This window comes from Python bivittatus, unplaced genomic scaffold (assembly GCF_059951505.1).
Source record: "Python bivittatus isolate LINGU-HERP-01145 unplaced genomic scaffold, Pbiv_v1 ctg000020_np1212, whole genome shotgun sequence".
Lineage (NCBI taxonomy): Eukaryota > Metazoa > Chordata > Lepidosauria > Squamata > Pythonidae > Python > Python bivittatus.
The window spans coordinates 122739282-122754903 of NW_028277030.1; the positions used below are offsets into that span (position 1 = coordinate 122739282).

Below are 15622 nucleotides of genomic sequence, written 5' to 3' on the forward strand. Positions count from 1 at the left end.
CCTCGAATTTCTACAGTTGCAACGGGAATGGTCGCAGCTGTTCGCCTTTAAGGTGGGGCTGCCATGTTATTGGAGTGAGGAAAGCTTACTTTTTATTAAAAAGATTTAGGTTTCGCACGGTAAAAGCGGGGAAAGAGTAAGGCTAAACCTCACAGGATACCCAACTGCACTCACTGGAAAGCGAGGATGGCCCGCGCCAAAAGGACAAGGCGGTTTGGGAAGCGGTGCGTTCGCCTGTAGGCGGCAACCTTCCCTCCGCAGCCGGAGAGGAAAGCAGAGGAAGTGTCGCCGCAGAGGGGCCTTAACAAGGCCGCGATGGCTGACGGAGGGAAGCGGGAGAGGCCGAATGAGGCTCGCCGCTGCAGCCGCGCCCGATATTTTTGCACCGCGGGACGCGGGATGGAGTCCTTCCTCGTCAAAGAGGTACAGGCCCGCTTAGGCGCCACTCAGGTGAGCGGCTCCGCACTTCTTAGGCCGCGCCGGGCTCGGTCGATAAAAAAATGGCAGTGAGAGCTCACTTTCCTCGCCATAAAAACTAGACGGGGAGAACCGCCTTTTTATTTAAACGGAGGATAACGGTCTCAGACTGAGGTGAAGACTGGACCAATTGCTTGTCTGTATGATCGTTATTTAGGAAGGCCAGTTCCCGCGGTTAGCCGTGTCCACGTTTATTCAAAAGTTCCACCGCGCGGTTTTGGCCTCGCAATGTAATTCTGTATACGCTTCTCTCGACGCAATTATGTTTGAGCTAATTTGCACCTCCCGTCGGCCTGTATTACATCTTAGTATAGTTCCGTCCAGTCTGGCCTTAGAAAGTCAGTTCTTCATTGTACGTGACATTCAAGCCGTGTTTACGATCACTTTGAGTCACTGGTCCACATGGTCAAAATCTGGGTGCTAAATCATGAGTTCTTGAGCTTTTAATAATTAAAGGGCAGGTGTCAGAGAAGGGAACTTACATATTCCTTTGTACAGATAACCTGGAATACCTGTGTATATTGTAGCTATTTAAAGGGCAAGTGTTCTTTGCTGGAATAAATAACATTAAGACAAAGTTATCTCTAGTATTTGTGTTGGTAAATTGGAAGTTCTTGATTATTTCAGTGGGAGCCATTGTTGCTTGCAGGGATGAGGATTCTTCTCTTGCCTGTGTAACAATGTACATCTTTGCAATGATTATAAATGCTGAACTTTTTTTGCCTGCACCCAAGAGATAATTTCATCTTCATAATGTAAAATCTAGCAATCACCACTCCTTGGTTTGTTGTCTTAGTCTTAAATTGAGATTAGAATAATTATCAGCATTTTCTGATAAAGTAGGAAAAACTGTCTACCTTTTAATTTCCCATGTTATGGGACATATGACAGGATGCTTGAAAAATAAGAACCCAGTCTGTAGTGAGTGGTGATAGAAAAAAATGGTTTTGTGAAATACAGTGATTTGCTGTGAGCTTGACTTACTAGTTTTGTGAATGTGTCGTTCTGTGCATGTATGTTCAGAACTCAGTTCCATTGTGTAACATCAGTTTTACTCCATAGAGAAACTTATACAGAATTTCAAAAACTGTAGGGATTTCCTGATCTGGAACATTCCATGATGTGAGCCCTCATCTCACAGCAGGGCTGTTGCTTTGTGTTGTGCTAGCACACAGTGTCAGATAATTCATCATGGTTATTACAGGTAGCACCCATCTTCACAGAGAAAAGAATGTGCAACCTAATTATATTCCATATTAAAAGATAACAATTTACCTTTTCAAAATCTAAGCTTCTCAAGGCAAGGGACAATATTTTAAGAAAAGATACTTATAAAAATTGGTGATACAGTGAGTATAACAATGCTACTGTTAATAATAAATTCAATAGTTGCTGCCAAATATTTGAAAAATATTTATGTATGTCAAGTAGATGTATGTCTGTGCATGGTCCTTTACTTAAACTTTAAACAGGCACTCCCATGTTATATTGTCCCTTCTACTACTAAAGGGACATTGATCACCAGATGCCTGTGGGAAGCATTACAGAAGACAAACGGAATCAGGCAAAGATAAGCACCAGTTTGCCTTTTTTCAAAGCACCCATTGCATTTTATAAACAATGTCAGTTGCTTGTATTAATCCATTAATAAGGATGATATAATTTTTAAAAAATCAACTCTCAAGTATATACCCAATTTTATTTATTATTGGTATACTTTCTCTTTCAAGGTAGAATATGTATCAGGAAAAGTTTTCTTCAATACCAATGTTGAATTGAGTATGTTGAAGCAACTAAAGTCAGCTGAAAGATTATTTTTGCTGCTGAAGAAATGTCCTCCACTTTCCTTCTGTGGGAATAAAGGTAATGGTTTACTGTTGTGTTCCTCTCTTTGTTAAAAGAATGCAGTAATTTTCAGTTGGGTGCTTTGTTACCAAATCACTTTTCAAGTATGAAGTTTGCTTAGTGCTTTGCAGGCAAAATAATAATGCCTAGGCTTTATTTATCAAGTAGGTGGTTATGAAATTAAAATGTTGCTTGGGATTCCTTGGAAGTAAGATATGGTACTCTTTTGGATTTGTGAGCTCCAGTACAAAATCCACATCTTGCTGATGTAGTTGCTTTCTGAGGATTTTGAAGAGCAATTATCTGAAGTTTTGGGAAGAAGAGAACGGAGACATTCTATTTTCTTCTAAACAGATTAACACCAATTTCTTTCCACTTTAGTGCCCACTAGCATTTTAGAATTAAGTGATAATTCTAATTCAGTGGGGACTTATTCCCATTTAATTTGCTCTGGATTGTAGTTTAAAGTTGCTTGAAAGCTTTTGCTACACAGGTTTTTAAAAAAAAAATAAGGAAGCATACAGGCATCCATCTCTGTGCTTTTATCAGTTTTAAGTTAAGCTCTAGACATGCTGGTGGATTTACCAAGTCTGCAAAGGAAGAAGCTGCTTGTTACATAACTGGAGGATTGACTATATGGAAATGAAGTATGGAAGTTGAGAGAAAATCTTGCCTTTTGATTTTCAGATGTTAAGTCATATGATAAAAAGTATGGACTAATGATTTGATATTAATATTAGTAAAATAAATTGTGCTTTTATTTCAGGAAGAATAATCCAGGATGTTCAAAAACTTGTAAATGAGAATCCCAGGTGTTGGCTGGATACAGTTGCTCTCTGGAGAAGTCTTTATGATCAGGAGGCAAAGCAACTATACTTGTGTCAAGAATACCCAGATTCCAAAAAACAGAAGTTGGAAGAGGAAAAAAATATTGAAAATGAAAAGCAAAAGAGACAAATAATATTAGAGACAGTCACTATTAAAAATCAAATAGAAGACCAGCAAAAATGTGAATCACCAGATGTTTGTAAAGACATTTTCTTGCCTCAAGGCAGACTTTTTCTAGAAAAGACTCCTGAACTTATTCAAGACAAAACTATTGCTTGCAACACGTATTTAAGTTTCAGAGTATCATGTCGTTGTAGTGGAGTACTTGCAAAATTATTTACTGCACAGGTACATAAAAAACTACTCATCTGAAAAATCAGGAGCTACTAAGCACATGAAAACTGAAGTGTAATGTCTACTGAACAAATGCATCTATTGAGAATCTAAACAAAATCAGAGTTCTATAGACCATGAAGTATCCATGATATATTGTGTTTTCCAGATTTTTTCTTTTTAAACATGCTAATTCGCAATGTTAATTTCCTCCCTGCAGTTATGTCTGTGAATAGTCTTGCAGTTACTACTGCGTTTGGGAGTGCCAGGTTATATTCAGCTGCACAATGGAAATGGCCACTCATGCAACTCATTATACATAAAGCTTGCTTTATGGGGTTTTTCTCCATATTCTATTGCATGGGAAAATACATTATTACATTCAAAATAACATACTTTTTTTAAAAAAAGAATCACCTCTGCTGACTGATTAATCAGGGCATTTCTGGTCTATTAAATTTTTAAAAACCAATTAAGCATTGCAGATAAGAAAAAATGTGATGGGCCTGTTGATGAAAACATGCAGTGGGACAAAAAAGTATTTAGTCAGCCACCAATTGTGCAAGTTCTCCCACTTAAAAAGATGAGAGAGGCCTGTAATTTTCATCATGGGTATACCTCAACTATGAGAGACAAAATGGGGGGGGGGGGGGAATCCAGAAAATCACATTGTCTGATTTTTAAAGAATTTATTTGCAAATCATGGTGGAAAATAAGTATTTGGTCAATATCAAAAGTTCATCTCAATACTTTGTTATATATCCTTTGTTGGCAATGACAGAGGTCAAACGTTTTCTGTAAGTCTTCACAAGGTTTTCACACACTGTTGCTGGTATTTTGGCCCATTCCTCCACGCAGATCTCCTCTACAGCAGTGATGTTTTGGGGCTGTCGCTGGGCAACATGGACTTTCAACTCCCTCCAAAGGTTTTCCATGGGGTTGAGATCTGGAGACTGGCTAGGCCACTCCAGGACCTTGAAATGCTTCTTACGAAGCCACTCCTTCGTTGCCCGGGTGGTGTGTTTGGGATCATTGTCATGCTGAAAGACCCAGCCACATTTCATCTTCAATGCCCTTGCTGATGGAAGGAGGTGTTCACTCAAAATCTCACGATACATGGCCCCATTCATTCTTTCCTTTACACAGATCAGTCGTCCTGGTCCCTTTGCAGACAAACAGCCCCAAAGCATGATGATTCCACCCCCATGCTTCACAGTAGGTATGGTGTTCTTTGGATGCAACTCAGCATTCTCTCTCCTCCAAACACAATAAGTTGAGTTTAGACCAAAACATTCTACTTTGGTTTTATCTGACCATATGATATTCTCCCAATCCTCTTCTGGATCATCCAAATGCTCTCTAGCAAACTTCAGACGGGCCCAGACATGTACTGGCTTAAGCAGGGGGACACATCTGGCACTGCAGGATTTGAGTCCCTGGCAGCGTAGTATGTTACTGATGGTAGCCTTTGTTACTTTGGTCCCAGCTCTCTGCAGGTCATTCACTAGGTCCCCCCATGTGGTTCTGGGATTTTTGCTCACCGTTCTTGTGATCATTTTGATCCCACGGGGTGAGATCTTGCGTGGAGCCCCAGATCGAGGGAGATTATCAGTGGTCTTGTATGTCTTCCATTTTCTAATTATTGCTCCCACAGTTGATTTCTTCACACCAAGCTGCTTGCCTATTGCAGATTCAGTCTTCCCAGCCTGGTGCAGGTCTACAATTTTGTTTCTGGTGTCCTTCGAGAGCTCTTTGGCCCTGGCCATAGTGGAGTTCGGAGTGTGACTGTTTGAGGTTGTGGACAGGTGTCTTTTATACTGATAACAAGGTCAAACAGGTGCCATTACTACAGGTAACGAGTGGAGGACAGAGGAGCCTCTTAAAGAAGTAGTTACAGGTCTGTGAGAGCCAGACATCTTGCTTGTTTGTAGGTGACCAAATACTTATTTTCCACCATGATTTGCAAATACATTCTTTAAAAATCAGACAATGTGATTTTCTGGATTTTTTTTCTCATTTTGTCTCTCATAGTTGAGGTATATCTATGATGAAAATTACAGGCCTCTCTCATCTTTTTAAGTGGGAGAACTTGCACAATTGGTGGCTGACTAAATACTTTTTTGCCCCACTGTATTTTACTTTGTAATGCAACCAAATTGTTTGTAGTTGCTTTAGCTGTAGTGGATACATATTCAGGTAGTCCTTACTTTCCTACTGCAATTGGGACCAGCAACTCTGTGGCCAAGCAATGCGGTCATAAAGTGAAACGTGATCATACCAACTTAAGACATCAGTTCCTGCTGCAGTTTTTAAATTAATGACCCAGAGTTGTTAAGTGTGACATCACATGACCACAACTTGCAACTTCCTGCTGGCTTCCCCATTGACTAGTTGTTGGAAACCAGCTGTGAAGCATGCAAATGACAATAGGATCCTGCAACCATTGTAAATGCATGCCAGTTACCAAGCACCTGAATTGTGATCATGTGACTGCGGGGACACTGGCAGCTGCAACTTCAAGGACTGGTCATAAATCTCCTTTTTTAGTGCCATTGTAACTTCAAACAGTCACTGAACAAGCAGTCAGTAAACAAGGACTATCTGTGCACCCATTTGAAAATTGCTAGCAAAAGAGTTACTTTTCTTGGTAGTTGAACTGTCTGTCCAGATTATTCTGTAACCGTCAGAGAAGGAGATTTAATTTCCTCTTTATTCATAATTATATGAATATAATTATATTTAGTGAATGGCAGCAATATTAGTGGAAAAAATAGCGCTGCTTGAAGATGGCTGGAAAGAATTTGGACATGTGTTCTGAATACCCTTAAAAGGAAGGCAGTTTTTACTGACTCTTCTGTGCCATCTTTTGGAATTCCTCTTAATTGGTAAAAGGAGATGGAGGACAAATTAAATTGGTACCCAAGTTAAATTTCAGTACTGTCATTTTGAAAACTTAATTTCCTTGCCAACCATATATACTGTATATTGTAAAACAGGACTCTTGCTAGATGTAGCAGATATCAGCAAAGAGCAGCTCTGTTTTTAGAACTTCTTTAAAAAAATGAAATAGACTTCATTGAACTTGGATAGATTGGCTTCAGTAAACCTGCATAAGGTGGGGTTGTAAAATATGTTTTATGGTTTCTGTAATATTCAGCATAACTATTTCCTCTGCTTTTTCAAGTATAAGAATCCACATAATATGCCACCTACCCAAATAATTCTCGTAGCTGATTTGTGATTACTTTTTCAGGAGTTGGGGAAAATAATTGGAATAGCTCTTATGAAGAATTTTGGATGGAAAGCAGATCTTAGAAATCCTGATTTAGAGGTAATGTTCCAACTTAGACTGAATTGTTAGAAGCTTTGGGCTTTGCCTTCAGATATCAAATAGTCCCTGAAATATACTGGAGGAGATCTTTATGTGGATTCTTGCTAATAAATAAAATGAAATCTTATGTTACTCTTATAGAATTGAGCATCCTCATACTTGACATCTACAAGTTCCTGTGAAAACAGCCAATATCCAATCTGTAGCGGGGATGAGTTCCAAGTGGCTTAAGAGATTGGAGTATTGTTTTGTTTTGAACGTAAGACAATAGTAATGGAGCAAGATGTTTTTTGCCACAGGTCTACTCAGGAAATAAGTTGCAGTCCTTTCTGTAGGGCTTATTTTTCAGGAAGTGGGTATAGAATTGCAGACCCAATGTACTAAAGATACCCTATGGATAGGTATAATCCTGTCCATGCATAAACAACTTTTTAAAAGTTAAAAAAATAAAATATGCAAGTCCCTAGTTGCACATAACACATCTAAATTATCATCAGATAAAAGAATAGGAGATTTGGAAGCTTGAAGAAAAAAAATTGCACTTGCTGATTGGGAGTAACAACAGAAAGTGCCATAAACATCATCTAGTTCAAGTGATTGAGAAAATATGCTGCCCTTTGTTCACAGTAGATGACCATCCAGCTTTAAAATTTACATTTTCTGACAAAAAAAGAGAAACGAATATTCGTATTTTTTTTAGAGCAGTTCAAGGAAGAGGCAAGACAAAAATCAGAAGGGGGAGGAGTCCTAAACATAAAAACAGAGGTAAGAGTAGATAAAATATATCATTGAGAAAAAGACCAAGGTGTGGAGACCTCTACAAATTTTAATATTAAACAGGAAAATTGGAGAAAGAGCAACAAAAATAAAAGTGCAAATCTTGGAAGATGTTAGGAAAAATCTGAACTTATTAGAGAGGAAAACCTTTGAAGGTAACCATGACTGAAATCTGAAAAAATTACATAAACCTAAAAATAGAAAAGAGACAAAATAAATAGAATAATAATAAGGGATTAAAGTAGAATTTGCAAAGTGGCAAACCTTAGCGATAAAATTTGGACAAAGCTTTCATGTTTCCTATAGGATCTACAATCTAATTCATTGAACATAAGTTTCACTCTCCTTAATGAATATTCTGTGGAGGATGTGCTGCAGGGACAGCAAGATGTACAAATGGCTTGTAGCTATTACTAGTAGAAAGTTTCTGTTGCTTACCATTCTTTAGACAAAAATAAATGGGCATCCAGTATTGTGTTGGGGTTTTGTACATTTTTCTCTTCTTAGATTTCCTTGTACTTATGTAAAAGCAGAAGTGGTGATCTCAAATTTGTACTATGACTTGTATAGTATCCCTGTACTTAAGACATACATATTCCATACAGATATGATTATATATATATATATATATATATATATATATATATATATATTCATTTAAGGATGAGATTGCTTTCTAGAATAAATAAATACATCCTTGCAAAGGTCACTGAAATATCCTGTTTCTTATTCAAGTTGCAAGTGATTCTTTATTGTAAATTTTCATTCCCTTTCAGATTTTTGTGCATCTAAATGATGTTTATTCTGTGATCGGGATCCCTCTTTTCAGGTAGATGGCATTATAACTCATTATTCTCCACTTCTCTATAAATATAGACTTTTCTAATAGAAAACATGCTTCTCCTAAAAATGGACTGGAATGACCTGTTCCTTATATTGTTGACTGAGGCCTTGCAATAAATTCATAGGAAATATTTAATTGCAATAATTAAAATGTTTTAAAATGGTAAGACTGGCATTCTATGTCATATAAAAGTACGAATAACTTGGAACATGATACTTGAAACATTTGTCCATTTACAGCTCCCTAAGGTACATGATGTTTTATTCACTGACATTTAAATATATAGATACTGGTAGAGGTGGGGAGATTTGTAAACATGTGAAAAAACCAGTGATGTACATAAAATAACATAGTAATGTAATAGCAGTTGATGTCAATGCTTACTATTTTCATTTAGTATTATTGCTATCCTAATTTTTAGCATATCACAATGAAATCCTTGTGGGCTTTAATGAGAAAATTATGGCCAAATTCATTTAACTGAAACTGAATAGAATTCAATTTACTAATCAATTTTAGTTTAACAATTTTGCGTTGAAGCCTCAGGTTAAAATCTTTCTGTGGAGATAGAAATTGTGAGGCCAGCTTCAGAGTGTCTTGGGACGCTTGTATGTGACCAGTGGCTATTCTTTACCTGTCTCATCCATTTGTTTATAAGGCTTTTTTCCCCCATGTGTATGTACAGTATCTATCTTGGTCAATTGCATTCTAACTATTTGGAATCTGAGGCAATTCCTACATATTTCCAAAGTTTCGGCTTTGACTAAAATTGCTTTGGTGCCAAAATAGAGGTAAAAGCAGCCTTGGGAGAATGTCAGAATTTGCAGAAATAATTTTAAAAAGAAGCCCCCCAATAAAGGACTGTCCAAAACACTCCAAATAAAGATTGAGTGTGCTCAGTATCCATGTAATGCTAAGTAACTCTTGTGTGTAGGAAATTAGAGACATAGAATGTGGTACTGTATGCTGGGAGAGGGTGTGAATGAAAGGAAACATTCTTGAAGAAAAGCATGTCATTACTGACACATCTGGTTAGAATTCTATGTGTGTATTGAATATTGTTATTTTAATTTAACTAATTATGTCTATTTGCAGACTTCCCTTGGCAAGTCGAGCGTACATTAAAACTGCTGGATTGCGATCTACCATTGCTTGGGCTATAACATCACTTGCTGAAATCAAGGTAATGAGCAAAGTAGCTGTTCTGATTACTAAGCAACTATTACAGGAAGTTTACATGAGCATTTGAAGCATTTAAAGTAGGTAAGAGCTGCATAGTTTGCAATAATATCTAAGGCTATAATCCTTATAGCAATTTTCTTAAATTCAATGGGACTTAATTTTGCAATAAATATGTAAAAAAAGCATGAGCTGTTCAAATCAGATTTAAGAGGCAAGTTGTCTTAAAGGAGCCATTGCCTCTTGGTTTTAATCTCCATGGTCTATACAGGGATAATAATTATTATAGAGTTGCTATAAAGATTTTTGAGATGTATGAAAAGGAAGATAAATGTTCAGATGTACTATATAGATGGAGAGAAGTATTAACTGTGAAATATGTTGTCAGATTCCTAATTTTATAAAATAGTAACTTTTGCTTGCTTTATTTATAGTATATTTCAACTCTTTCAAACCAAGGAACAATTACCTGTGACTTAAAGATGGTGTTAAGATGGTTTCTCCCTCTCTTTTTAGGCTGGGGCATTTGTACTGGATCCCATGTGTGGGCTTGGTACAATACTTCTGGAAGCTGCAACTGAATGGCCTGTAAGTTCTGTTCTATTAAGAAATATTTTGGCACATTGCATTGCAAATCCTAGTGGCCTTGTATCTGTTCAAAATTGTTCTCACAATTAAAATCAATCTCCTAAAAGGTTCGTAGAAATTTTGTGGGATTTAGCTTAACATTCACTCAGGTACAAAATACTAACCCCAGTAGTTTGTATTTGTATAACTAATTGTGTTATAGAAAAACAGGTATTATATCAGCTGTTGCTCTGTGTTCATAAATCTCCTAAAGAGATTCCAGATTAGATTAATCAGTTTACCAGTTACCAGCAGACAAATTTAGAGTTTTTGAAGTAGAATATCAAACTTACTTGGAACTTACATCTCCTGAGGTCTTAGATATACAATATTTATCTTTAGTCTTTAATGCAAAGAGCATCTTTTTCTGTTTTTTGTTCAAACACAAGCTTATTACAAGTTAAAACAGGCTGAAATGACATCAAAAGATTATGGTGATAAGTTAACAGATTTCTGCATGCAGGTTATAAAAATTGCTTACTGGATATATCTGAGACATAAGAAAGAATACATTTTTCTTTCAGGATAATTGAAATAGTTTTTAAGTTCCCTTTTATATTTTTACTAAATATTTAAAAATTCACAGCTAGACATGGATAGGTAACTTGAGTTAACATTATTTTTATCAGTATATAATCATTTTGAGCTACATTAATGTAGGTAGAATCATTCTCCCAGATTTTGAGATCTTTCTTAGAAACATAATGAATTAATGACTTTCACACCGTCCAATTTATGGTCCTTCCTATCTCTGGTTTAATGGATATTATACCATCAAATGACAAGCAAACAAATATAAGAAGCTTTCTGTCAAGTTTGTTGTCACTCATTTGCTAAAAGCCTTTCTTTCATGCAGCCTGTGTGACCAAATTCTGTCTCCTTGGAGGTTATGTATATTTGATTCATAGTATTTTCTTCCAACTCACTTTTTCTATCACTAACTGGCTATTTTAATAATATATAAAATTTGTCCCTAATGTAAATGTTTGTTTCCCTCTACAGGATGTGTATTATTTCGGGTCTGATATAAGTGATTCACAGTTACAAGGAGCTTACACAAATATTAGAGATGCAAGCCTGATAGATAAAATAGAGTTATTTAAATCTTCTGTGACAGGTAAATATTAGCAAGAGTAATATTGTGTAAATCAAAAAACATTTGATATATTTATTGCTTTGCTTTTTATTAGCTTGCAAATGTTTTCTTTATAGAACTAAACTTTAAGTAACAAACTCTCTTTTTCCCAGAATTGTTCTATGCAGTTTACACATTTGATTTAATATGTGTGTCTTTGGAATTTAAGTTGGAGACTGATACTAATGTTCTTTCAGATAATTAAAGAGGGTCTGAAATAGATAAATGCTGATCAAGATATGAGCACATCCTATTTTTGCCTTTGATAAACAAGTTTTTATGTTAACATCTCTTTGACTAGGGGCAACACTGGAATAGTATATAGTGCATAGGAAGTGAAGTGTTGCCCAAATTCACTTTATGAATTGTTGTCTGTCTCCATTTTGCCTAGCAGTTATTAACGCTAATTGTGAAGATATTAATTTGAAAAGAAGATAGTTTGGTTCCAGGAATGTTTCTTGTTATTCTGTTCTTGGAATTCCTAACAGTGCTGATTGTTCTGCCCATGGGATACTTCCAGCAGCAAAATGGGGAAATATATTTGTAGATTCCCACTGTAGCCCTGTAGAAAGTTGGGCACCCTATGAAACTATATGCAAGGAGGAATTAGCAAAAACTGAGTTCCGTGCAGGATACTATCTTTGTCACATCTAAAAGTGGGAGTTGCCCTTCTATTAATAGAAGGCCAATTAGAATCCAGGACAATATTCCTAATGTAAAATCCCTTCTCAGTAAAACTCCATGTGTGGGCCAGCAAACTTAACTTTGGGGCTTTTGAAGGACCCATTGAAAGGAAATAGAATTGTGTAAATTTTCCATATGGGTTTTTTTTTACATTAAAAATATTAATGTTACCCAGATTAGATAGAGATTTTTAGGGGATAATATAATTTTAATAATTATCAATTTGTTTTTTTGGATATGGATTTTCCTGAACTTGGTCTCAGTCTGTACATTTGAAAAAATATTATATGAACATATTTTATTTATACAGATCCTGCACAGTGAATACAGTAAGCCAGATCATGAGCTAAAGGTTAAGTTCTCTGTTACAGCCTACCTGGCCCTTGATCAAACCCTGCTAATGTGGTCCTGCAATGAAGCAGCAATATCGCATTTGGGATGGGCTGCAATACATGGCCAAATTGGGCCTCATGTGGGCCAAGGATTTGTGTTTTGCTATTATTATTATTATTACTGTATTTTACTTAAAGCATATCTATACCTCCCTTCACCAGCCTTGTTTCTTCCAGCATAATATCTTTTGTCTGGATTTCTTATTCTACATTCCTACCTTATATTTGCAATTCTCCTGATAGTTGACAGTACATACTTTGTGATATCTTGCAGTGGGCTGTTTCTTCCTGATTGGAATATTCTAGTTCCTTTTGAATGCAGGGGAAAGATTAAGAATTTCATTCCCAAGGGGATCTGTTAAGTTACAATTCTGTCTTAATTCAAGTCCTTTTAAATGTGCTTTCACTCTGTAGGATTACCTTTCCCCTCAGAAAGCATTGATACCATTTTGACAGACATTCCATTTGGGAAAAAGTTCAAAATAACAGAAGACATGAAGTTCCTTCCCAGAGTTTTTCAAGAACTTGAAAGGTACATGAGTCAAATTACCTGGAATTCAAGAATTAATATTAGAGGGGGATCTGGTTAATGATATGTAGGCAAATACAAATCATATGGTATGCTGAAGACCAGATAAAAACAATTTTATTTTATTGTAATTATATTACCTATCTCCTAATAAAAATAATAGTTCCAAATAGGGATGGAAAAATATGTTGCTAACAAACTCAGAAGGGCTGGGTCTGATCAAATAGTATACAGTATTCCGGTGATGCTGGCAGTGAATGAAAGGTCATAGGATACATACTGAGAAATACATACTAGAGCAAAAGATGTATTCCTGACAAAGCTAATTTGGTTGAGATGGGGAAGAGATGTTATAAAAATAAGCTTGTTACTTTCCCCAGGAGCTTTGACTATGGCCTTGAGCTCCCTGAGAACAGGACACTCTCATGATTATACATTCCTGAAAGTATTGCTATGTTTAGAACAGCTTCCAGATTACTTTCATTGTAAACTGTAGCTGGGATTGCAGTTGAATTTCTGCACTATTGAAAATATTGTATTTTATCTAAATGAATATCCTAATTTATTCCCTTCACACAAGTTCATATAGCTGTTATCAATACGGGACTATGAATGTTAGCAACATATTCACTGTAAACTTCTATGCCATTTTATTGTTTTCAAAATCAAAATCTATTATTAAAGCACTTTGGATAGAATTTATAAGAGAAGAATGACACAAAGTAATACTGTAATGTACATGTTTGTATTATACTTTTATAAAAATAATTAAAAAATGTTTTTATAGCCTGACTTTTTAAGTAATTAATTAATTTTAATTAATTACTTGAAAAGTCAGGCTATAAAAACATTTTTTAATTTTAATTAATGTGGGTATTTATTTTTTAACTGTTTGTGGGTTTTACTTTAATTGTGAGCCGCCCAGAGTCACCCGCCAGGGGAAATGGGCAGCATACAAATTTAACAAATAATAAATTAATAATATAGCATTTTCCAGGCGTTGTCATTTTACAAAGGAATCTTCATTTTTTTAAACTGCTATTACAGTATTATACTATGTTGAAGAGGCACTATATCTCTTTAATTTAAAACATGGAAAACATTTTGGCAATAATAAAACAAAAAAGGGTCATAAAAGCCATCCATAGGAAAGATTATAGCTGAATGTGTACTGATGTTTCATTTTCATGTGTAGAAATTAGGCTTTCCTAATTAAATATTTAAATATTCTATAATCTGACAAAAGAGAGAACTATAAAAAAAAACAGGGTGATAATAGGAAGTAAAAAAGATTGATGTAGTATGGGAACATTCCTTAAAATTCTTGAATGGGCTGCAGAATCTTAATATAGGCAGTCCTCATTTAATCACTGCCTCAGACAGCAACTGTTCACAATTACAACAGTGATGAAAAAGTAACTTTGTGACCAGTGCCTGTATTTACAACCTTCACAGCGCCTCTGTCATATAGTCAGTACGCGTTGTCTTGTGCCTGATCAATGTTTTTTGTCCCCCCGCCCCTGGAGAGCGGAGAGATTGCCTAAATAAGGTATCTCTTCCTGAGCTGCTTTTCTCTGCAGCACAGGGCATCCCCAAAAAGTGCTAACCACAAGTTAACAAGTTCAGCTCTGTGACCCTAATTAGTTGCTGTCTGATACTGACAAGACCCTAATCAATTTCACATTGAAGGCTTTTGTTTGCCTGCTAAAGCATGCTAGGCAAACAGCCAGTGCTAGCGCATTCCTTTCGATGTGTATTCCCAGTTGTGTGCCTGCTCATTCTCTTGTAATTCCTTCCTCTCCAATTAATGTAAATACAAACATTAATTCTCTTCTTGCTAATTATGCCAGCACCAAAGTGAGCTTTCCAAAGGGTGGGGGAGTAGGGGGAAAGGGCCATAAAATTTGCCCTTTTACCTGGCTTCCTTATCAGTTGACTTCCAGAAACTTTCCCCACCATTTGGGCTCACCGGGCTGTTTAAGGTCATATCCTTCTGACACTGCAAAGCAAAGGAAAGCTGAAGTAAAATCACAAGCACAGTCATGGTTACATGATTTTTTACTTAGTGACTGCTTTGCTTAACGGTCGAGTTGCTGGTCCCAATTGTGGTTGTTAAATGAGGATTACCTGTATTTTATGGCATATTGCAGTAACTCATCACTATGTTGGTCTCTTAAGTATGTGGAATCAACATGGCATGATTGATAAGTCTGCACATGGTTGGCTAGTTTTGGTACCCCGTTCTTGTGGCCATTCTTCTGTTAGTGCACTTTGTAAAAAGATACTGTCAGGCTCTTGCTTCAGTTTTGAGCATTGCAGACATTTGGAAGCAATAAAAGTCCATGTTTTGCCTCCTTATCTCTTCAGAGCCTAATTCAGATGAACAGAGTATTCTTTCATATACACTGCACTTAGAATGTTTAATTTTAAAAATGTATGACTCAGGCTTATAAGCTACTTCAGTTGTAACCAACTGTAGGCAGCGCAAACTTCCTATCTATAACCAGGGTTAAAACAATCCATAACGTAAGTACTTAATAATCATTAATCCTATCGAGGAACATGTTGGATTTATTTCTCTCCATCTACAAGTAGCCCTCACTTAATGACCCTTATTGGGACCGGCAACTCTGCCACTTTG

General features: G+C 36.3%; 1 protein-coding gene across 8 annotated transcripts in view; it reads left to right on the top strand.

The window, feature by feature from the left end:
- The first annotated feature begins 206 nt into the window (after nucleotides 1-206).
- The window catches only part of THUMPD2 (THUMP domain 2 tRNA and snRNA guanosine methyltransferase), a 29539-nt gene continuing 14123 nt past the window's right edge, over nucleotides 207-15622 (top strand). For 4 of the 8 annotated variants that reach the window (XM_088148681.1, XM_088148688.1, XM_088148676.1 and 1 more), the window contains exons 1-10: nucleotides 209-450; nucleotides 2208-2340; nucleotides 3089-3498; nucleotides 6737-6814; nucleotides 7520-7579; nucleotides 8368-8420; nucleotides 9531-9618; nucleotides 10131-10202; nucleotides 11244-11358; nucleotides 12867-12984. In XM_088148681.1, coding sequence (XP_088004807.1) covers nucleotides 316-450; nucleotides 2208-2340; nucleotides 3089-3498; nucleotides 6737-6814; nucleotides 7520-7579; nucleotides 8368-8420; nucleotides 9531-9618; nucleotides 10131-10202; nucleotides 11244-11358; nucleotides 12867-12984 — 1262 coding nt within the window. In that variant the 5' untranslated portion in view covers nucleotides 209-315. Of the gene's footprint in view, nucleotides 451-2207; nucleotides 2341-3088; nucleotides 3499-6736; nucleotides 6815-7519; nucleotides 7580-8367; nucleotides 8421-9530; nucleotides 9619-10130; nucleotides 10203-11243; nucleotides 11359-12866; nucleotides 12985-15622 lie in introns of all 8 variants that reach the window. The other 4 variants (XM_088148690.1, XM_088148701.1, XM_025171099.2 and 1 more) reach the window with 4 other exon arrangements.